The sequence below is a fragment of the Moschus berezovskii genome, chromosome 16, assembly GCF_049115385.1.
Source record: "Moschus berezovskii isolate FMDL1 chromosome 16, NW_MosBer_1.0, whole genome shotgun sequence".
NCBI classification, from domain to species: domain Eukaryota; kingdom Metazoa; phylum Chordata; class Mammalia; order Artiodactyla; family Moschidae; genus Moschus; species Moschus berezovskii.
Window position 1 is genome coordinate 59,304,729 of NC_142475.1, and position 23,202 is coordinate 59,327,930.

At 52.2% G+C, this 23,202-nt stretch overlaps 1 protein-coding gene across 1 annotated transcript in view; it reads right to left on the bottom strand.

The window, feature by feature from the left end:
* TG (thyroglobulin) overlaps positions 1–23,202 on the bottom strand; it is a 240,814-nt gene that overhangs the window by 194,224 nt on the left and 23,388 nt on the right. The window contains exons 12-20 of the mRNA XM_055431976.2: positions 21,670–21,807; positions 20,985–21,062; positions 20,333–20,445; positions 18,029–18,131; positions 16,802–17,002; positions 12,958–13,170; positions 11,477–11,631; positions 9,348–9,504; positions 7,255–7,479 (exon numbers count right to left, since the gene is read on the bottom strand). Coding sequence (XP_055287951.2) covers positions 7,255–7,479; positions 9,348–9,504; positions 11,477–11,631; positions 12,958–13,170; positions 16,802–17,002; positions 18,029–18,131; positions 20,333–20,445; positions 20,985–21,062; positions 21,670–21,807 — 1,383 coding nt within the window. The remainder of the gene's footprint in view (positions 1–7,254; positions 7,480–9,347; positions 9,505–11,476; positions 11,632–12,957; positions 13,171–16,801; positions 17,003–18,028; positions 18,132–20,332; positions 20,446–20,984; positions 21,063–21,669; positions 21,808–23,202) is intronic.

A 23,202-nucleotide genomic window follows, 5' to 3' on the forward strand; every position in this document is an offset into this window, starting at 1 on the left:
GGCAAGAATAGTGCAGTGGGTTGCCATTTCCTTCTCCAGGGGAATCTTCTCGACCCAGGAATCATATCCATATCTCCTGTACTGGCAGGCAGATCCTCTAGCAATGAGCCACCCAGAAAGCCCGCTCTGTAAACTAGGGATGCATTATGTTATCCCACTGGAGTGTGGCAGCGACGTGCAGAAAGCAGGCACCACAATCCAGGCTCACAGGTGCTCAGCCCAGGTGAGGGAGTTGCTCCTTGTAGCCTCAACTCCTGCTCCCTCTACGCAGGGGGCCCTCCCACTGTGGAGTGATCTCAACCGTTTAGCACCATCTCACTCCACTCACATGGCCTCCTCCTCTGGGTCACTCAGTGATGGCGGGGCTCAGACCTGGGGCCACCGGGAGGTGAGAGGCCCGGGGCACGGGACTGACAGAGGCCCTCGCAGTCAGGGTGTTAAGGCTCTGACTTCCCCAGAAAGCCCAGGTGTGACCCTGGGGGTGGGCACCTGCTCCTGTCGGCACCCTGGACGCCTCCCTCCCTGCCTTCTCTTCCTGCCTGTGCGCCCCTGTCAGTCTACAGACTCTCAGGGCCCTCTGTCCCGCTGACTCTAACACTCGAGGCCCTTCCTAGTGTGCTTCCTCCAACAGGACACGAGCTGGGAAACAGAAACCCACACTGGACAGACGCCGTCTCATAACGGTTTTAAGTTGGCATCCAAGAGCTCTGCTCTGCGGCGAGGGTATGAACTTGGCCACACTGATTCGGACAGCTCAGTCAAGGGATGGCAGAAAGAGGTTCCTTCTTGCCTTTTTTCTTGGTCCAGGGTTGGGCTCCTGAGAGTTTGTCAAGTAACTTCGGGAAGAAGTGAGCTGTTACTCGGGGAGGGTGGGAGTCAGAAGCAAGCCCGCTCCTGGGAGCACTGTCTCGGTGCCTGGCGCGCCTCTGTGTGCTACTGCACGTACATCACCTCAGCACATACAGGAGCCCACACGTTACCTCCATTTCACAGATGAGAAGGCTGAGTCTTGCGACATTCACGCATGATGCCCCTTTGCCCACTGCAAAGGGCAGTGCGGAAGTAAAATAGAATATGCCAAGCCAGGTGTTTCACTGTCACCACCTTATGGAAAAGTTATCAGCACCATTTCAGTCTGGAGAAAACTGACATTCAAGGTCAAGTTCAACCAGGCTGTGAGGTGATACGGGTGGGATCTGAGTCCCATTCTCGCCAAACCAAAGCCTTTTCAACCACCTTCTTTTGACGAGGAAATAAAGCCCATACGTGTGGGACTTGCTAGAACAGAGCCTGAATGGATCTGACAGCTCCTCTCCCACGTGTGCATATGCGTGTGTTGTTTCTGAGTAAATCAGAAACCCAGGCCCATCTTGGAAACAGAACGGTGTGTTTTCCGGCCTGCCTGGCGCCATGCACAGCCTCTCTCAGAGTGGAGTTTCGTTACTTCTATGAGTCACATTGTTGATCATCTCTAGTATTTTTACCTCTGTGCTGGGGCGTTTTTTTTTTTTTAAAGCAGTCTCCAAGTTCATTGCTGAAGGAAAACAAAACCTGTGCAGCCAGCCCGAATTGCTGCCTCCGAACCTCGGGTGCAGGTGAAGGGGCAGAAAAATGAAAGCTGAGATCTTTGCTGCCATAAACTTAAGGGCTCTCGACCACGCACAAGAAAACCATGTTGTGTTTCTCTCCATCTCTGACGTCAAGTGTCTTTTCCACCCAAACAAACGCTTGTATACATCACGGTGAGCCTCCTCCTCTAGCAGATGGGTCCTCTTCACAGAAACAACTGGGTGTTTATCCTTCACTTAAATCCCCTCATGGAACTCACTGGAAAAACCCCTGAAGCTTCAGTTCCCTCCTCCGTAAAATGAGGTCATTTGGCCCGAGTTTGTGAGTTTTGCAAAGCTTTGGGGTTATGCCATCCCTCCTGCCAACCAGATCCCAGGGTCCCCAAATAAGGCAGCCACATTTGTGCTGAAGAAAATTACCTGAGGACAGGAAACAGTCCCTCCCTCCTTAGCCTGCTTTGCTCAAGCCCACCCCTGGCCTGGCCCTGTCACTCTCCAACTTTAAATTCCCCCACTGTGACCCCACCAGACCAAGTTCCTTGGTGTGCCCCCAGGCACCTCCACGCTGGTCCCCGCCAACATTTCCGGCTCCATCCTTTGCCGTGTTCCCCATACCCCCATTCTCCAACCACACGAACCATGTGCACTAGCCCTGTAAAAGCCACAGCACTTCCTAACTGCCTGCTTTTGCACTAATCTCCATTTCTGGAATGACCATCACTTTAGCAGCCTCAACACAGGGGTATACACACACACACATACACACCACTGCTTGTCTGCTCTTATCCAAGCAGCAATTTCTACTCACCAGCCTTTGCTAGCCCGGCAAGCCTTCTCTGACTGCCCTGACCATGATGCAAAAGGCTTTTCACATGATATTTTAGCTGTCTTTTCACTTAACCTCGCCTCAGCTAGACTGTGAGCTCTTTGAAAGTGGTGCTATGACTTTTGCTTCCCTGAGTATTGCACATTATGTGTTTGACACATAATTGCATTTTGAAAGTTTGGATGGGATGGATGAAAAGATGGAAAGACAGATGAATGGAAGGATGGATGGACAGATAGAGAGATGGAAGGAAGGAAGAAGTAGGGAGGAAGCGGGGAAGGAAACAAGATGCAACTTGTTACTTCAGAAAAAAATCCCTGGAGAACTAGCTCTATAATAAGAACTTGCAGTGAATGAGTGAGTGAATGTTGTCCAGAATGGAAATGGAAAATCCAGACAGTTTCCCTGGGATTCTCCTTAACAGGCCAATTTGGCATGAAGGCTGCCCACAGGTAATTCTGAGGAAAAGCCATTTGGCTGGCCTTGTGGCAAGAGGGTGAACGTAATTGACCCCATGGGAGTTGCAAACAAAGCCTCCCTCTCCTGCAGCAGGTACTGTGTAGGTCAAGACGGCCCTGACTGCCAGAGTCACGGGAGGCAGATACTCCCATTGGTCCCCCTGAGTCACTGCCCCTCCAGGGGACCATCCAGATTAGCCCCTAAAGACAGCACACAGAAACCCTGCTTCATCTCCACAGGACAATGCTCTGCTTGTAACCTCACAGCTGTGTTCCAGATGCATTCAGAAGGGAAAAGAGTCAATTAGAACAGATTCAGGGATCAGAGGGCATTATTTCACCAAGAGCCCTTGTTGAGAAGAGAGACTTGCGAATCGGAGGACAGAACAAAGATTTTGGAACCAGCACAGCTGAGTTGAAGTCTCACGTAGCCAACTGACAACAAAATCATCTGCTGAAGTTTCACTATGTGTGAATCAACGTGCTTTGTATCGATTATATTCTGCTATGCAAATTGCAACCTCTCTATGAAATAGATATTACTGTCCCCGGTTTCCAGATGATTTCTAGTGAAGATGGGAAGTGTCCCAAGAACCCACACTGCGGAAGTGTTGGAACCATGGCTTGAGCCCAGATCCATCTGACTTCCAAGACTTCCAGCTTTCTGACACTGTCAATTGTATTCCCCCGCTGCTTCGTCCATCCCATGGGATTAAGGATACTGGACTCTCTGGACCAGAGCAATACAAAAACTCAGTAGAGGATGGATGTTATCATGGATACTGGAGAAAACCCAGGGCTTTTGGTACTGCTTTTGTGAATTCCATTCTGGACCTTTCTGAGTATCTGGAGTGAGGGGTGGGGATAAACTGTGTGCTCAACAATTCTTTGTGAATCAGTAAAAAGCTGCCGCAGTTGACAAACAGAATGCAGGTTTCTGTAGAGCTGGGATGGGCAGACTGCAGCCTTCGGGCCAAATACTGCTCACCTTCTGTTTGGCAAATGAAGCTTTACTTAGAACACAGCCTTTTTCTCCCTACTATGGATGACTTGAGTCCTCGAGACAGAAAGAGAATGGTTTGCAAAGCCTAAAAGACTTCCTTTGGCTCTTTAGAGAAAAAGGTGGCCACCTCCTGGAGCAACTGCAGCCCCCACCAGACCTTTCATTCGGCCCCTTCCCCAGGCCCATCTGGGGCTCCCACTCTCTAGAGCCCAATCACCCCAGGCCAGGTTCTGATTCCCGGTCCCTCACTGCTCAACACCCACCAGGAAATTCTGCCTGCCCTTCTGGTTTAACTTTTCCTCCCATCTCCTACTTGAGCCGGACTGTCTGTCCTGGGAGACAGGAAATGCTCATCTAATCATCAATCAAAGTCCCTGGAGAAAACCTAGGCCCGGATTCCAGGACACACCCTTTATTTTACATGAAGGAAATGGGGAACTGGAGCTTGACAGGTCCCTCTCGCCATCTTTTTGTGTTCCAGAGGGGGCACCCGAGGTCACTGAGCCTCAGAGTGGGCTCTCAGACCTCCTTATCAACACCACCTGGGGTGACTCTAAAAACACCCTCCTCCTGACACACACACACACTCACACTCACTCTCTCTTACATATACACCCACACACTCACATACATACATTCACACACACTCTCACACATACTCACACACACAACACACTCAGACATACACTTACACACTCACACACACACATAAATGTACCCACACACACACTCACATATACAGACTCACACACACACACTCACACACACTCACACACACACACTCTCACACACACACACTCTCACACACACACACTCTCACACACATTATCTCACACATACACACACACTATCTCAAACACACACACTCAAAATACACATAATCAAATGTACACACACACACTCTCACACACACTCACACACACTCACACATTCTCACACACACTGTCACACATTCACTCACACACACACACTCTCACATACACACACTCACACTCACACACTCATACACACACTCACACACACACATTCTCACACTCACACACACTATCACACATTCACACTCTCTCACACATTCACACACACACTATCACACTCTCACACATTCACACACACACTCACACACACTCTTACACTCACACACACTCTCACACACACACTCTCACACACACTCTCACACACACACACACTCACACACACAATCACACTCTCAGACACACACACACTCAGACACACAAACACACTCTCACACACTCTCACACACACACACACACTCACACACACACTCTCAGACACACACACTCTCAGACACACACACACACACTCTCACACACTCTCTCACACACACTCCAAGTCTTTGGCAGTGGAGTTCAGGGCCCTTCACAGAGAGTCTGAGGACCCAGCACCAGGTGCTGCAGAGACCCCCATTGCAGTGACCCTGCTTCACCCACCCTGGGGGTGCCACCATCCACACCTGCTTCTGCTCCTTGTCGTCTTTGTTTGGGCAGCTCTGTGGGGTATGAGGATCATGAGGGCTGGTCCCGGAGGACCTAGGGTGACTCACCCACAAAGAACCAAGCCCTCTTTTGAGTCAGCCCTGCTCTGGGCACTGCAGACCCATGGCCTCCCCTCATCTGAGCCTTCACCTTTTCACCTGTCCAGTGGGGAGATGACCTGCCACCAAGGGCGACTGTGATGGCCGAGTATTGGTGATGATGCCTTGTCAACTGCAAAATCCTCTGTAAACATTAGCAAGAAGCATTGTCTCTGGTTTCTGTGCTGAGTTAGCAGCATGTGATATCTAGCGTGGAGCTTAGAACTTGGCGTGGGTTTCATGAGAGGAGAGGCCTTGTAGCTTTTGTGTGGCAACCAATATAAATAGTGGAAAAATAAATAACTGGGAAACATCTTCTCTCTCTTCAGCTCCATAAAGAAGCCTCTGTGTGTCACGTCATGTGGGAGGCAGGCTGCTCACTGTGAGACCCTGGAAGCTTTGGTAGCAGATGGAACAATGGCCCCCAAAGAGGTCCACATCCTAGTCCCTGGAAACTGTAAACATATGAGGTCACGTGGCAAAGGGAGTCCAAGGTTGCTGATGGAAATAAGGTCACTAGTCAACTGGCCTTAAAAGAGGGAGAGTTTGCTGGATTATCCAGCTGTGTGTAGTCACACGCATAGTTGATTCACTTTGTTGTACAGCAGAACTAGCACAACACTGCAAAGCAATTACACTCCAATAAAATAAAAAATAAATTTAAAAAAAGAAATGAAAGAAAGGACTTCCCTGGTGGTACAGTGGATAAGAATTCACCTGCCATCGCAGGGTACGTGGGTTCGATCCTTGGTCTGGGAAGATTCCACATGCCCATGAGCCACAGCTACTGAAGCCTGTCTGTCCTAGAGCCCGCGCTGCACAAGAGAAGCTGCCATAGTGAGAAGCCCACATACCGCAAGGAAGAGTCACCTTCACCCGAGCAACTAGAGAAAGCCCACATGCGGCAACAAAGACCCAGTACAACCAAAGATAAATAAATAGATAGATAAATAAAAGTTTTTAAACAACAATTACTTTGGAAAAAAAAAGGAAGAGAAGTGTCCAAGGGAGCTATGATGGCAGAGGAACGGCCTAAGAAGTACAGCACTTCCAGCTTTGGAGAAGAAGGAAGGAAGCCAAGGGCCGAGAAATGTGGGCACCTATTAGAAGCTGGAAAAAATCAGAAAACTGATTCCCTCCCACGGCCTCCGGCAGGAATGCAGCCAGACGACACCTGGATTTGGGCCCATGTGAGAATTCAAACCTACAGAAAGGCAGCATAATAAACGGGTGTTGTTTTAAACCACGATGCTTACGGCCATGTGTTATAGCAGCGACAGGAAATGCACAGAGCTTCTATTCCAGGAGCCGGCAGGCATGGGCTACTGAGGGTGCTTCCAAGGCTGCTCATGTGTCAGGCCAAGAACAGCCCCGTGACCTCCACCAGGACTCACTGCCCCTGAGCCGCCGTTCCCTGGGCTGATTGCTGCCCATCTGGGGATGGTGGTGGGAAAGGAGCTGCTGTAACCAGACGGATAAGTCACAGAGCACACATGGGGTGGACGACGACCTTCTCCACACACAGTGCAGCCCAGGCTGTGGGTCTGTGCTCGGCAAGGGCAAAGAGGATGGATAAGCCCAAACACGGGGCTGCTTCCTTCTGCCATGCTGCTCCCAGTTTTAGCTACTACCTGGTGGGCGATCACTACAAGCCCATGCATACAGCTGGACATCTGAAACCCTTCCACTGAACAAATAAATGAAGGGTTCCCCACTCTGCATGTCGGAATAACCTCCCTCAGAGCTCTGTGGCCATGCCCCAACTGACACAGCCTAGTAACAGCAGTCCAGGGAGACGGGGCACCTACCACACCCCAGTGCATCCTGACTGGCATTGCTGGTGGTCACGACTCGGCCGAATCCTTCCAGGCACCCAAACTGTGTCCTGGGAGAGGTGCCAAACCGGTCCCCTTGGAGGAAGCGGATGGAGGTGTCTGCTGAGAACGTCTTGGAATCCAGATGAAGCTGGAATGTTCCGCTCTGGATCAGATCTGCAAAGCGCCCAGCGAGATACTTGCCTGCCAAGGCCTCCTCTGCAAGACAAGAGGAAGCAGGAGTGTCACCTCACTGTTTCCGCCAGGGTCAGGGAGGATCCAGGTGCAGAGCTGCCCAGAATGTCCACGTTGAAAGGAGACAGCCCTTACCAGTGTCTCAATTTACAGAAGGAGAAATTGAGGTTCAGAGAAGGGGGTTGATTGACCCAAAGTCACACAAAATCAGAAGCACATCTAGGACTCCAATCCAGGTCTCCAGCTCCTGTTATTTCTGCGGCAGCAATGTGACCCTCAGTGCTTTCCAGGTGGTGCTAATGGTACAGAACCTGACTGCCAATGCAGGAGGCGTAAGACTTACGGGTTCAGTCTCTGGGTTGGGAAGATATACTGGAGGACGGAATGGCAACCCACTCCAGTATCCTTGCCAGGAGGATCCCATGGACAGAGGAGCTTGGTGGGCTATAGTCCACAGGGTCGCAAATAATCAGACATGACCGAAGTGACTTAGCAAGCACACATGCAACGGCGTGACCCTCACGGGTAGAGAATATCATGACCCAAGTCACTCATCTAAGGTGCATTATCCAGATACACAACTGTCTCAGCCTTTGCCAAGCCACCATCTCCGAGCCTCAGTTTCCCCATCTGATAAATGGGCTGAGAAGTTCCCTTTTGAGGTTGGTGGGGATTACAAGAGAGGATGTGATGGAGCCGCTCGAAGGGAAAGTGGAGCCTCCACCTCAATGTTCAGCTTAAAACTGGCAACGTTCCAGCTGCAGAACTACGAGGGTTTCCTTAGAATGAAGCAGGTTGGCAAGCCCCACACCTGGAGCTGGGACACCCCAGCATGCAATGACCGTCCCAGTCACAACAGCTACCGTGAAGGAAGCCCCAGCCATGGATGCCAGCTTCAAACACACCCAAATTGTGCAGTCTGTTGCCACAGAACAACAAAAAGGGGCTCTTCACTCATAATGGGGGGGTTTCTCTGGCAGCTCAGCGGTAAATAATCCACCTGCCAATGCAGGGACGTAAGAGATGTAGGTTCAATCCCTGGGTTGGGAAGATCCCCTGGAGAAGGACATGGAGACCCACTCCAGTTTTCTTCCTGGAGAATCCCATGGACAGAGGAGTCTGGCAGGCTATAGTCCACGGGGTCACAAATGAGTCTGACACGACTTACAGACTAACTAACAACAACACAATTCATAATGCCACGGGGAGGAGTAGTATTAATAATTACTGTCACATGCACTGCAGAATGGCTGAGATGCAGCCTGGGTCACACTCTGGTCTCTTCTCCAACTTCTCCCTCATAGAGCAGTAGTCAAGCTCCAGCCAGCCCTGACCCTAGGCGTTTGGCCACGAGACAGTACAGGAGAAATAGGAGAAGTTCTCACCATCTAGTCAGAAGCCCGTGGGCTGTGTCCCACCCTGGCTCAGAATAACGATCATAAAGTCCACGCCACTCCCTCTTAAGTCTTTCTATTCTGAATTCATCCACACCATCACCACGCAGTTCCAAACAGTGTGCTGATGTGTGTAAACAGTGTCAGTGGCCTGAGAAGTCCTCTGATTGGAAGTAGAAAGAGCAAAAATTATAAATCAACAGGGACTCCCTCACCCTACCTCATTTTCCCCTCTCTGTGCCCAGAAAACCAAGAGAAGAATTAGAAAACATTCTCAAAAGCAGTCACAGGATACTATTATATTTAGTCAGCTACAGGCCAGAATTCTACTGCTTTTATAAACTTCTCAGTAACCAGCTCCACCCATGGGCCAGGCACATGGTGGGCTCTCTGGCCCCACAGGGAGGCACTGGGGCCGCACTGGCTCCATCCGACGGACGGGGACACGGAGACCGAGGAGTCTGCGTGGTCTCAGGGCAGCAGTGTGAGAAAACATACCAATGTCCCGGAGGTCTGGGAGAGAGGCAGAGGGCGCGTCCGCGAGCCGCAGTTTCCACGTGATGTTGACTCCTAACCGCTCCCTGCTCAGACACTCCACCTTCACCGAGGAGTTGTCACAGACGGGGATGGTGACGGGGGTTCCCACCGTCTTCACCTGCACGGAGATGCAGACGGGAGTTCAGGAACATGAAGCCGGGCGCCAGCTTTGCCGAGCCTACGCCGGGCACCAAAACTGGCTTATCTTACTGTTGGAGGGGGTCCCAGAGAGAACAAGACTGCTCCTTGACCTGGGAGCTGGCCCCGGGGGCGGTCGGAACTCCCAGGCCCTCCCTTATCCTTCAAAAGGCTGCTCTGCACCCCTACTGCCTCGTGGGAGCCATTTGGGAGGGCACAGCCTTGAGAGAGCCAGAAACTGAGGTTCTGGGTCCAGAGAGGTTGAACCGCCTGCCTTCGTCACACAGCTTGTAGACAGAGGTGTTAAGTGGCGTTAAGAGCCAACGTACACGGGGAAAGGATTGAAAAACAATAGATACATGTACATGTGAAAATAAGATAGGCTACAAAAAATATACTTAGAAAAAAATGTAAAGATTCTCAAAAAATAATAAAAAGGCATGCGCGTGTGAGCGCACACACACACACAGATAAAGAAAAACTCAGACACTCCAAATTCATGGGGCCATAATTCACTGGAGAAACAATTTCTGCCGACTGCCCAAGTCCTCTCAAGACCCACACCCAGCAGGACACCACCCTCCCTCCCAGGAAGCACCAACTGACTCCTCCAGTGTGACCATGCAGCCTGGCTTCTTGTCCCACCTAAGCACACCCCACAGTGCCCGCTGATCATCCACAGGGCAGGGTGGGAGGATGGATGGTGGTTCAGTTCAGTTCAGTTCAGTCGCTCAGTCGTGTCCGACTCTTTGCGACCCCATGAATCACAGCACGCCAGGCCTCCCTGTCCATCACCAACTCCCGGAGTTCACTCAAACTCATGTCCATAGAGTCGGTGATGCCATCCAGTCATCTCATTCTCTGTCGTCCCCGTCTCCTCCCGCCCCCAATCCCTCCTAGCATCAGAGTCTTTTCCAGTGAGTCAACTCGTCACATGAGGTGGCCAAAGTATTGGAGTTTCAGCTTTAGCATCAGTCCTTCCAATGAACAACCAGGATTGATCTCCTTTAGAATGGACTGGTTGGATCTTCTTGCAGTCCAAGGGACTCTCAAGAGTCTTCTCCAGCACCACAGTTCAAAAGCATCAATTCTTCAGCGATCAGCTTTCTTCACAGTCCAACACTCACATCCATACATGACCACGGGAAAAACCATAGCCTTGACTAGATGGACCTTGGTTGGCAAAGTAATGTCTCTGCTTTTTACTATGCTATCTAGGTTGGTCATAACTTTCCTTCCAAGGAGTAAGCGTCTTTTAATTTCCTGGCTGCAATCAGCATCTGCAGTGATTTTGGAGCCCAAAAAAATAAAGTCTGACACTGTTTCCACTGTTTCCCCATCTATTTCCCATGAAGTGATGGGACCAGATGCCATGGTCTTCATGGATGGTGGTAAGGCCCGGTTAACTCGAGGGCAGCACCAGGCAGGGCCGGGGATCCACACGAGCCTCACTGTGCACTCTTGGCATTGTGCTTTTTCAAAGGCAACAGCTCAGGAGCTTCTATGTGGAGTCCTGGGGGTGTTCGTTTATCAGAAGCTGGGGCGTCAGAGGTGAATGAGAAGGTGCTGTGTAAAAGCAGGGGATTCTGGGGCTCTATCACTTCTCAGTTCTGTGACTGCCCAACTATTTTAACTCATCACAAAACGGTAATAATAATAGGGTCCCCTGAGGACCACATTAGCTAAGCCATGCCAAGGGGTGCACAGTGCCTGGCACAATCTAAGTGCTCAGCACACATTTGGAGCGGTATCTGTGCGCAGATAGAATGGCCAGTGAGATGGGCACCAATTCCGCCTCTACCTCTGTGCCATTAGCCTTGTCTGAGCTGCTTTCCCATCCTGGGTCTCAGTTGGTGAAATGAATGAGGGTTGAACTGTAGGTTCATTTGAGCCCTGAGGTTCTCTGCCCAGTGACCCTGAGCTCAGTCCGAGCCCTGCTTGTGGGCACATACCTGAATCTGACAGAAGCCACGGGCCGTGAGCTCATCTAACAGGAAGACCTGGAACGCCAGCAGCAAGCCCGAGTAGTCGGCACTGCACACCTTGCCCGGAGGGAGCTGGAGCTGGAACTGCGCTTGGGTCTGGAGAGTCTGCCAGAACTGGGGCCCTGCAGGCAAGCACCAGAGGTCAGCAGACAGGGGCAAAGAACTGTGGGGTTCTTTTGGTTTTTTTCTCTGCAAAAACTGACCCTTCTTCATTTTACTTAGAGTCCACAAGTGCTGCCATCTTGCATTGTCACCATCTGGGTCTAACTACTTCCCAGCATACCAGCTTGTCTCTGAAGTTACTTAGCACCCTCACAGCAAGCTCAGGCCTGCCTCAGCCTCTATACCCAGGCTGAGGTCCTGGACACTCTTCTTGGAAAATCTTCCATACTACCTTGCACTCAGACAGGGCCATGACACCTGCTTTGTCCAGTTCAGAGTAGATACTGCAGCCTATGTGCAAGACTAAAGTTGTGCAGTACGCAACCTGCACAAATGTACGCAGCAACCCTGCACTCCATTTTAGTTCAGGACCCACACTTCTCTTCTCCCAAGTCCTTTACTCATGACAAGTCTGGCTCTGATTTCTAGCCACTCAGTCATCATCAGGGGGACAAGTCACTTATTTGTCCAAATCACATTTGGAACTTTTTTCTGGATAGCACTTTCTATTTCAGAATGCTTTGTGACAAATTTGTGTCCTTTGCCCCTCTGCCAGCCACCCAGAGCCTTGTGACAGTCAGTCCCAGAATCTGGGTCTCTCTCCTGAATGCCCCTCCCGTTGCCCTGGGTGGACCCAGCACTGGTCCCTGTGCTGCCCCTGCCCTGCCTGGCTGTGAGTAAGTACAGCCGGCCTTTGCTTTGGACGCAGTCAGGGTTCAGTGCAGCCTCACAGCCACGAGCAAGTGAAAGTGGGTTTGCTGTGAAGCGGGAGGAAGGAGTTGCCCTTATTTAAACATGGCCCAGGCCCACAGTGATCAGAACGGACGCCAAAGCCCGGAGCTAAGGACGGACCGGGGGGTGGGGATGGGGGGGTGGGAGGGGGGAGGGGGGAGGGGAGAGGCTGGCATGGCAGTGTCGCTGTGACCCCCAGAAGCCAGACCAGCAGCTCTGAGCTTGTCAGCATCACATAACCAACATGGCCATTGAAGCGTCTACACCTTGAGAATAGTCCTGTACCCAGGACTTCCCGTGGGAGCCAGAAACAATGGAATGTGTCTCAGGGAGCAGATCGCTCCAGAGAAGCCACAAATAAAGCTTTGCCCCAGGGGCCTGGGAAGCACACCTGATCGTTCTAGAAGAAAATGCTGCCTTGAGCACTCTGTCCTGCTCTGATGCCACCTGGCTTATCATGGACACGCTACCCTCAGATGGGGAAAATGAAGGCCTCGGCCCCGAGCCCTACAGGGGGAGCGGGACTCTGGGTGGAACTTTCTGGGGCCACTCACGTTGGCAGGCGTGGGGCTGGGGCGGCCGGGACTCCCAGCGTCTCCTCTGCAGGCTGCACAGCAGCGGCTCCGGCGGGAAGGCGCTCTGGTAGCCCCGGCCGCACAGTAGTTGGCACCGCTGCCTGGCGGCCGCGCCCAGGCCCAAGGCACGTTCACACAGGACGGCCCCGCCGGCCACGTCCACCGCGCTGAAGGGCAACGGGCACTGAGGATCTGGGGGGAGGAAACGGGCTGCAGTGGGCACCTACCCAGCACCAACGCTGAGCGCCTCCACCACCACCCCCCTCCCGTTTCTGCTCACAAGCACGGGCCCCCCACCCTCCCTTCCCTCAGGCCAACCTGGGCCCGCCCGCTCCCTCTCCACCCTCCTGTTGGCTAATCCCATCCTCTCTCATTTTAACAGACACCCCTGGGTCGGGAAGATCCCCTGGAGAAGGGAACGGCTACCCACCCCAATATTCCTGACTGGAGAACTCTATGGATAGAGGAGACGGGTAGGCTACAGTCCATGGGGTCACAGAGTCAGACACAACGGAGTGACTAACACTTTGATAGCACTTTTGAGCAGAAAAGGAAGTGGCAACCCACTCCAGTATTCTTGCCTGGAAAATCTCATGGACAGAGGAGCCTGACAGGCTACAGTTCATGGGGTCACAAAGAGTTAGACACGACTGAGAGACTTCACTTCAACTTCACTTTGAGCAGAGATGACTCTCACATCTTCAACTCCACTCAGGCCCTCTGGGCACCTTCCCATCTCTAAGTCCAGTTCCCGCCCAGTCTCCTCCACCCCAAAGCCAACAGGGCCAGGCTCAGCATCTGCTGCCCACGCCTGCTCTGGCTTCAGCACCCCCAACTTGAAGCCAGAAACATGGCGGCCAACCCAGACGGTCCCACCACCTCTGCCTGCCAGCTCAGCTGCGGCTCACAGCTTCTTGACTTCTCTTCATCCCCTCCACACATCCTTCATTTAGACACGCATCATCTTCTCCCTGAACGGCCACTGAAGCTTCCTCAGCAGCTCCATGTGTTTGGGCCTCATCCCCTGCCCTCTATTCCCATGTCCAATCCAGTCCACCCCCCATCCCCCAGCAGAGAAATGTATGGAGCTGGACTCGGTTCTCAAGTCCCCCGAGTGCCTGCTGGCCTGACTTCCCCTCTGCTCTGGTCTGCTCTCCAGCCCCGCTTTGCCCCAGGGCAGAGTTGCTATTTCCCAACCATATGCATTGCACAGCCCATGTCCTTCCTTCTTCCACCTGCTCATTTGCCTAGAAGATTTATTTTTGGGTCCTCTTCCAGGCTGACTTTGGCCACCTTTCTCTAAGCCCTCAGGCCCCCTGGAGTAGACTGCCTTGTGATCAATTACACAAGATTCTATCTGCATTCCAGTCTCCCCACTGGACTGAGCCCAGAAGGGGAGAGTGTATCTCTCCTCTGTTCACCCCAGGGCCCAAGGCTGACCCAGACCACAAGCTCCAGGAGTGTGTGTTAAATCAATGGATGAATGAGTAAATTAAAGAACAGACACGCTCAGTGACAATTTCACACCTGGCTAAAGATACAGTTAATTATCTGACTCTAGAGCACAGCCTTGCTGCCTGTATATGTCTGGCTTTAAAGCTTGCAGTCCTCATGTGACTCAAGGTTACTTGGGGTCCTCAGATGGAGAATGACTCATTTTGATCTTCAGGGTGCAGCCTGGGCTTCTGTCTACTAAGGACAATGGCCTCAGGGCAAGATTGTGCGCTGTAATTTGCAGTGGGCTCATTGAGTTGGCTCTTAGCCACCAGGCTCAGCAGTTTACAGAGACTATTTGAATTAACCCTAACAATGATGATAAAAAATAGCTATGATTCCCCTCCGCCATGCCCACAAGTTACAGATTGGGAACTTGATGTTAAGGGACTTGCCCAGGGTTACCCATCAAGGGCATTGGCAGAGCTGACACTTGGGTCTGTCTGTCTGGCCCCCTCATCTGAGCTTTCTCCCACACTCTGCAGCAGGTCAGCAGGTAGAAGCTTTGGGGAGCTCAAGGTGCTGGCTGTTCCACTTGCTAGCTGGGTGGCTTCCAACACATTAATGGCCCTCTGAGAGTCCCAGCTTTGCATCTGTAAAATGGAGAGTCAGACTCTTCCATCTGTTCACCTTCACTGGGAGGCAAACATGGGGCGCATGGTGTGACGAGCACATTTTAGCAGGTGAATCTCTGCACAGGTGAGCTATGATCATGGAATCCCGGCAGGGCCAAGACACAGGTGGGCTTTCCACACCCCAGAAGAGCTGTGCTCCTGAATCTGTTCCTGCAGGACACTCAGCTATCTGTTCCTTGGTTGCCGACAGTGCAGACCACTCTTAGATGTCCTGTAAGTTCAACGTGTCTGACACTAAGGCTGACACTCACTGCTCTCGGCAACACCCAGCAGGGAGCTCTTCTCATAAACACCCATCGAGCACCTACTATGTTCCCTGCATGGTGGCAATGGCTGAGGGTCTTGAAACAGAACCCATAGAGACTGGGAGACTCAAGGACTTAGGACAAAAGGCGTGCAGTGAGAGCCCTGGGCATGCACCGCAGGTTTGGGGCAGGCACAGGGATGGACAGAAGGAGACAGAGCCCCACGAAGAGAGCATCAACTCTTCCTTCCCACCCTTTTTTTGAAGACTCTCCTTTCTCTTTACAAATATAAATATCATTCTACAAATGTAAAAATTCTCTTTACACATAGAAATCACTAGACCTAATTAAATGTGGCTGCAGTTCCAAAATGTTGCCTAGAGACTGCAAATGTTAAAAAAAAAATAAGGCAACAAAACAGTAAGAACAACAGAAGAAAGGCAACTGCCATAAAATTAGTCATTTTGTGCAGCATTTCTCAACCGTGCCAGACCCAACATCCCAACTCGTAATAAATATTTTGCAATGTCTTCATTTACTGCTCTGAAACAAAAGTCACAGATAATGTAACCTACTTGTGCACATACATTTTAAAATGACTACAATGTCTTGTGACTTGAGTATACAGGAAAAATTAAAGGTAAGTAAATAATAAATCAATAATATGTTTAATAAGTAATAATGTTTTTCAATATTATATATTCATGTACAGTTCAATATTTGATATCCAAATGATCTTTTAAAATAGAGACAAAAATAAATCAACACCTCCACTGATTCCTGAAGATCCCCAACTGGGATGGACCCACCCCCACTGAGATCCTGCTGTGTGAACCCTCCTCCCCACTCGAGGACAGGGAGACCAAGACCTGACACCCCCCAGGAGGCCAGCGCCCAAGCTTTACTGGCTCAGGAGATCACCACAAGGGCTCGCCTTGGTTTGAGCCCCAATCCTGAATGTTCACTGGAAGGGCTGATGCTGAAGCTGACACTCCAATACTTTGGCCACCTGATGCAAATGCTAATGCTAAGTCACTTCAGTCATGTCCGACTCTGTGTGACCTGATGTAAAGAACTGACTCATTGAAAAAGACTCTGATTCTGGGAAAGATTGAAGGTAGGAGGAGAAGGGCACGACAGAGGATGAGATGGTTGTATGGCATCACCGACTCGATGGACACAAGTCTGAGTGAACTCCAGGAGTTAGCGATGGACAGGGAGGCCTGGCACGCTGCAGTCCATGGGGTTGCAGAGTCAGACGCGACTGAACTGAACTGAGACAGTTTCAACATCACGGGGATCAACTGCAATCCCTCACGCAGTTCCCTTGTTCTCCCTCCTGCCCTCACTGTCTGACACCTTTGGTGACCCTTCACCCCAGCCAGGGCCAAGGAAGAGATGACAGGACCCCCACCAGCCCGGGGGCCACTCTGGAGCATCACCACTTACTCTCACAGGCCGGCTGGCTCCCGGCCACACGGGTCCCAGGCACCTCTTCTCCGCTGCCCAGGACGCACCAGCAGCTGCCCTGGGCGGGGTCGCACTGCACTGGGGAGAAACCTCCGTCCTCCGCCCTGCAGGCCGGGCTGTAGCTGGGGCTGGTTCTCCCGGAGGAGAGTCCACTCTGGAGCACTTCACAGAGGCTCGGGCCTTGACACAAAGACAAGCCGCATGTGTTCTCTGCCTGCATGGCTGTCACAGCCCTTGTCACCACCCACTGCCCACCGCCACCTGCCTGCAGGGCCCCCCAGGGTCTGGGGCTGCCTCCCTACTGGGCTGTTGCACTCGGACACTCGGCTTTGTACTCCCCTCGCCGCTCCATGCACGCGCGCGCGCACACACACATTGCCTGTCTTCAAGGAGCTTAGAATCTTAGAGGATACTTAACAAGTAAGTGAGCAACTGCAGTTCAGATGCTAAGGATGATAATGGGAGGTGTGCAGGGCAGTTTATGAGCCCATAGGAAGGCACTGAGCTCTGCTGTGAAAGACAGAGAGGCCCGCAAGGCTTCCTTGAGGGACTGATGGGTGGTCAGAGTGAGAGTTAGCCAGCTGGGGTTGGGGGTTTGCACAGGCTGAACCAGACCATGAAGGCCCAGGGAAGAGAGTGACTACCTGCTTGAAAAGCGTGATTATAGTTTACTATTCCTGGACCTGATGCTGAGATGGAGAAATAAGAGAAGCCCAGGAAGATACAGGAGCTGACATGGAGAGGTCCAGGGGCCACAGCAAGGAGCCTGGGCCTGAGGACCATAGGGAGCACCGATGGGCTCCAGGCAGAGGACAGCCACACAGGTGCCCTTGAGAGACACCGTCTGAACCTCACTGTGGAAACCAGATTGCTGGGCCAGGCTGGAGGACGAGGGGCCGGGCAGGAGCCCCGGTATCGGGGCTGCACAGCAGACCCCATGAAGGCAGCAGTGCCCACTCTAATAGGGAACAGTGCTGGTTTGTGCCTCTATTACCCCAAACCCTGCTATATGTATTACTCCCAAGAACCCATGAGGTGGGGGAATCATGCCCCTATTTCACAGATGAGAAAACTGAGGCACAGTGAGGTTAGAGACTTTCACGGCTCTGGAATGGCCAAGCTGGGACATGAAGCCAGCTCTTGGGCTCCATACCTCATGCTCATGGGGTGGGGGCTGGAGGGTGATGGGGAAAGGGCAGTACTCACACTGGGCACTGCTGTTTGTGCCACGCGGCACGCCCTCTCCTGAGGCTGGATCCACACACCAGGTGCCGGCCTCCGATGCCTGCAGCCTGGCAAACTCTCCTGTCTGAGACAAAACCAAGGTGGTGTCACCCAAGGAAGATGCTTCTGTAATTGATAAGTCGGGAGCCAGACATCAAGGATATTTCTCCTGAAACTACTGGCAATGGCTTTTCCAGACACTGGGGAGGGGCTGGAAGGGGCTGTCCTGTTTGAGACCCTTTACGTACATTGCCTGAATTCATGGCTATAACATCCACATGAGACAAGAACTGCAGTGAACCCATTTTTAGAGTGGGGAAAACTGAGGCTCACTCAGAGAGAGAAAGTGGCAGAGCAACATCCCGCAGCTGGGGAGTAGCAGACCTGGGCTAGGCCCAAACCTGCCCAGCCCCAGAGCCCAGCCACTGTCTTGAAACCATCCCCTTAGTTCCAGAAATGATTTTCAGCCAGCATCCCTTGGAGAAAAGGGGTCTGTAATAGAAAAGAAAGACAAGGGAGGAGGCAGTCCCCTGCCTTTGCCCAGGGCCCCTCTCTCCTCAGCCAGCTGGGGATGCTGGGCAAGCTCCTCCAATTCACTGGAGCGAGTTTCCTCATCTAAAAAGAGAGGAGATGGGACCAGATGGACTCATGCACTCCTGGTGAAGATAATGTCCTCTCTCGTGTGTGTGCAGCTGCAGGCAGAAGGGAGGCCAAGACCAAGCTCCCTGGGACCACTGAGAGTTTCCTTGAGCTTTCTGAGGCCACTTGTTCATTCTATACTCTGCTATGCCACTTTCACAGATGATAAATGACCATCGTAGCAACAGCCGACACTTACAGAGAACATAATCAGGAGGCCCCCGGGGTGTCCTTCAGTCCCTGATGTCAGTAGAGAGCCTACGTCCCCGTTCTACTCAGAGAGACCCAGGGAAATCAGATGAGGTGCCCCCGGGTGCACAGCTTTCAAGCCACACAGGTAGGATCCAAACCCAAGCAAAGGTTTGAGAAAATATGGGATTATAAAGATCTACAACTGAGAACATAACAGCTGCTAACATGACTTCTCCTGAGGAGCAGGTCCAACACATAGCCATCCAGCGTGGGCACTGGGCATCTTGGGTCCTGTTTCCTGGCACTTGGGTCCTTCCAGGAGCCAGCCTGGGGATCCACATGATCAGAGGTTCTCTGGGAGCTGGTCTGAATCACTTTTCCGTCCATCAGGACTGTGGTTCCTGCCTCCCCTCCACAGATGGACTTGCCTCCCAGGATGATGGAGCAGACTCTCATTTCAGTGGTAGGGAGCTGCCAGCCAAGATAAAAGACTAGATCCGCTAATTTCTTTACAAAACTGCCGTAATCAGGGTCCATGTGTGTAGCACCAAACACTATTAATGACAGTGAGGGACAGTAACAAGGGGCCTTTTGCTCAGTACTTTGCATTTTACGAGCCTCTGCACTGCTGATTTCATCTAACTTCCTCGGAGCCCCTGCGAGCCCAGCAGAGTGGGTGGCGGTGTTCCCATCACCCCTACTTCAGGGTACAGGGCCTGAGCCACAGGGAGTTCCATCAGCTGGTACCTGAGGGGTTGGTTCCAGCAAGAAGTCTCTAAGAGCTTTCACATCAATCACTGCCCTAAATCATGACAACCAGGGAGCTGGAGAGGGAAATATTATAGTCTTCCATTTATGTTGAGAAGTTGAACTATGATGGGCATGTTGATGTGGCTACATGGTTTAAGGAATCATGCATGTGTATATTATTCTTCAAAGAGTTTTCATTAAAGGTATTTCCTAAAAGCCTCAAAACAGTCCTAGGGCTAGGGAAGATTAAAATGTGACCTGATTTTAGGATAACGCAAAGCCCAGAGAAACACAGAGACGGTAAATAAATTGCCCAAGGTCATCTAGCTTGGGCCTCCAGGTGGCTCAGTATTAAAGGATCTGCCTGCCAAAGCAGGACATGCAAGAGATGTGGGTTTGATACCTGGCTCAGGAAGCTCCCCTAGAGGAGGAAGTGGCAACCTACTCCAGTATTCGTGCTTGGAAAACTCCACGAACAGAGAATCCTGGCAGGCTATAGTCCGTGGGGTCATAAAAGAGTCGAACATGACTGATCAGCTAAACATCACCACCACCACATGGCTTGGGTCAGCCAGGACTGGGACAACAACCGAGGCCTAGACTTCCTTGTGAGTTTTCAATTGAAACAAGTTTATTGAATACTAGAAAATGTGCCATCCAGAAAGTTCTGGCTTCTGGAACCTTCTTGGGCCTTCAGAAACTTACCTCTAAGCAGGTCGGGATGAACAGGCCTTTAGGAGATGGTTCCACTTGGACACCAGCCTGTTTCCAGCTGGAAAGCAGCCCACTGGCTCGCGATCTCTCACAGCTAGTGGGGCCTGGGTGGGGAGAGAGGGGAGCTCTCAACAGGCTGGCCGCAGGCGCTGAGGGCAGGTGGGGAGCCCAGGCTGGCCCCGAGTGTCGGAGCCATTGGGTAGGTGGAGGTGCCTTGTGCAGAGAGCTGAGACCCCAGAGAAGCAGGCTGAGGGTAGGGGACAAAGACCCACGTGGGACATTTCATCTCAGAGACACAAAGTGAGCGCTTGATTACACGGGTCCAGACTCAGAGAGAGGTTGGACTAGGGACCAGACATGCGGTCGTTGTAGAAAGCACAGAAATAGATGAAACTTCCCAGGAAGCCGGTGTCGGGGGGCGGACCTGGAGCTCCTTGCCCATGCCCAGCTCGCTCCCTCCACTTGGGAAACGAGGGGCACCATTAGAACTACGACCAAGGTCAGGGAAATCTTCCAGGCCTGGGGACTTGCGGGGTGTGATCTGCCTGCTCTCGGGGGTTGGTCTGAAGCGCTGACCCACAGAGCCTCCCCGGGCAGGGCACCCACTAGAAGGCCCGCCGGCCAGTCTGGCGGCCCCACTTACACTGCGGGATCTGCCGGGAGCGGGCGGTCAGCGAGGCGGGGATGTACTCTCCCCTCCCGTCCACACACCAGCAGTGCCCTGGAAAAGAGCCCCGGCCAGAAGTTCAGGAAGTGCCCACGGGCCCTGCCCTGAGGGTCCTGCAATACACACTGCCATACATAAAAGAGATAACAAATATGGACTGGCTGTGTAGCACAGGAAACTCTACTCAATAGTCCGTAGTGGCCTATATGGGAAAAGAATCTGAAAAAGAGTGGGTTTAGGTATAACCTGCTCACTTTGCTGTACAGCAGAAACTATTATCACACAGTATTAGAAATCAACCATACTCTAACCAAAATTTAAAAAATCCCTAGCAGTGCCAATAAGTTCTCTCACACAAACCCCTACCAGTCTGCTCTTCCTAACATAGTCCACAAGCAGAGGCCCTAACACCCAGAAACCCCAGCAGCTACCCACTAGATCTTCAGGCAGGCAGAAGGTTACCACTCCCATTGTACAGATGGAACAACCGGATGGCAGAAGAATTAAGGGGCTTGCCACCAGCTGCCGAAGAGAGGCCTAGAGTCCACTTTGCTTTGCCCTGTAGTGCAGGGCTCTTTCCTTTCTTTCTTTTTAGGGCTCTTTTCTCCACATGAAAAGGAGCGGTATCCCTCAGCCTCCCCAGGGATCCTGCCCGCCTCACCCGTTGCGGCATGGCACTGCACAGGCTCCCAGCCTCCGAAGGCGTCACACTGAGGCACGTAGGGGCTGGACCGCACAGGGCTGGATGCTAGTGGGGACTCGGCCAGGGTCACCAGGCGTCTCTGGTAGAAGTCAAAGGCTGGAGTCGGGAGACAGGAGGAGGGAGGTGAGCACTGGACGGGCAAAGCCCAGGCCGAGCGGACTCTGTCCTGAGAACAGCCACCTTGTCCTTTCCCAACATAGGCTTTTGATTTCTGTGACAAACATTTCCACCCCAAAACAGGACAGAGGTTCATCGAGGAGTGGGTAGGCACTCACCAGATTGCGCTTTAAAATTAAAATGCCGGCTGATGGGAATTCCCTGGCAGTCCAGTGACTGGGACTCCATGCTTCCACTGCAGGGGCACGGGTTTGATCCCTGGTTGGGGAACTAAGATCCCACAAGCAACATGGTGTAGCCAAAAAAGTAAAAAATATCAGCCAGGTTTGAAGGAATCACTGTTCCTCCTCCAGGAATTCTCCTCTAGAGCCCATAGCTTAAGGCAGAGTCTCCAGGCACATGAGAGAACAGCGATCGCTGGTAACACTGATGGCACGTTTTGTAACGGCCTTTCCTCCTGTGCCCACCCCTCCTCCCTAGAGACCCCGGGACACCGCTGCAGGGTTCTGTGGGCCAAAAACGCTTGTGGCCCTCAGTCTCTTACTGGGCTGGGCCTCCCCAGACTGCCCAGGCTCCGGAGTTCTGCACACCAAGAGCTTCCTCTCCTCTGGCGCAGTTAGAGGTGCCCCTTCTCACCTGAAGGGGTGCCCAGAAAAGTGACCAACCCTGGTTGTTCTCTACAGACACTTCCTTTTTTCCCAACGGCACCAGACTTGCAAAAGCAGAGCCAGTGGCTTGGGGGAGAGGAACTTCCTTATCCTGACTCCTGAGCAACGAGCAACGTGCCACCACGACATTCAGCCAATAAATTCCCATGGGGCCAACACTTCTCTCTCTTCCTCTAAATTTCCCTCCCTGACCGAAGTGGTCACCACTCAAGGGCATCAACCCCTCCTCCTCTCTTTGATTACATGACAACTTGCCCAGGAACAACATTTTTTAAAAAACTGGGTTCCTGCCAAAAGCAGAATCTCCAAGTCTCCAAGGAACAGAGGGGAAAAAAAAAAAAAAAAAAAAGTTCCTGGGTAGGGAAGGAGAGAGAAGAAAAGAAAGGAGCAAGGAGGACAGTTAAGCATCCTTTTCCAGGTCCCCACATTCTGCCGGGCGCTGCACGAGACCCAGGATGTGAGGAGTAAGGTGGGGCGTCTTGTTCTCCAGCAGATGTGGCTGGGAACGGGGAGGAAACAAAGATGGCTCTGGGGAGACTCTCATGTGGGGTTAGGGGAAAAAAGGCAAGGGAAGCCCAATGCCAAGGGGGCAGCAGAACTGCCAGGAAGGTGAGGGCAGGGAGGCTCCAGCCTGTGGGCGAGGGCACTCTTTGTCTTGGTCTGGATGTTACGGGGGGAGCAGGGGACAGAGGCCTGGGGGCCAAAC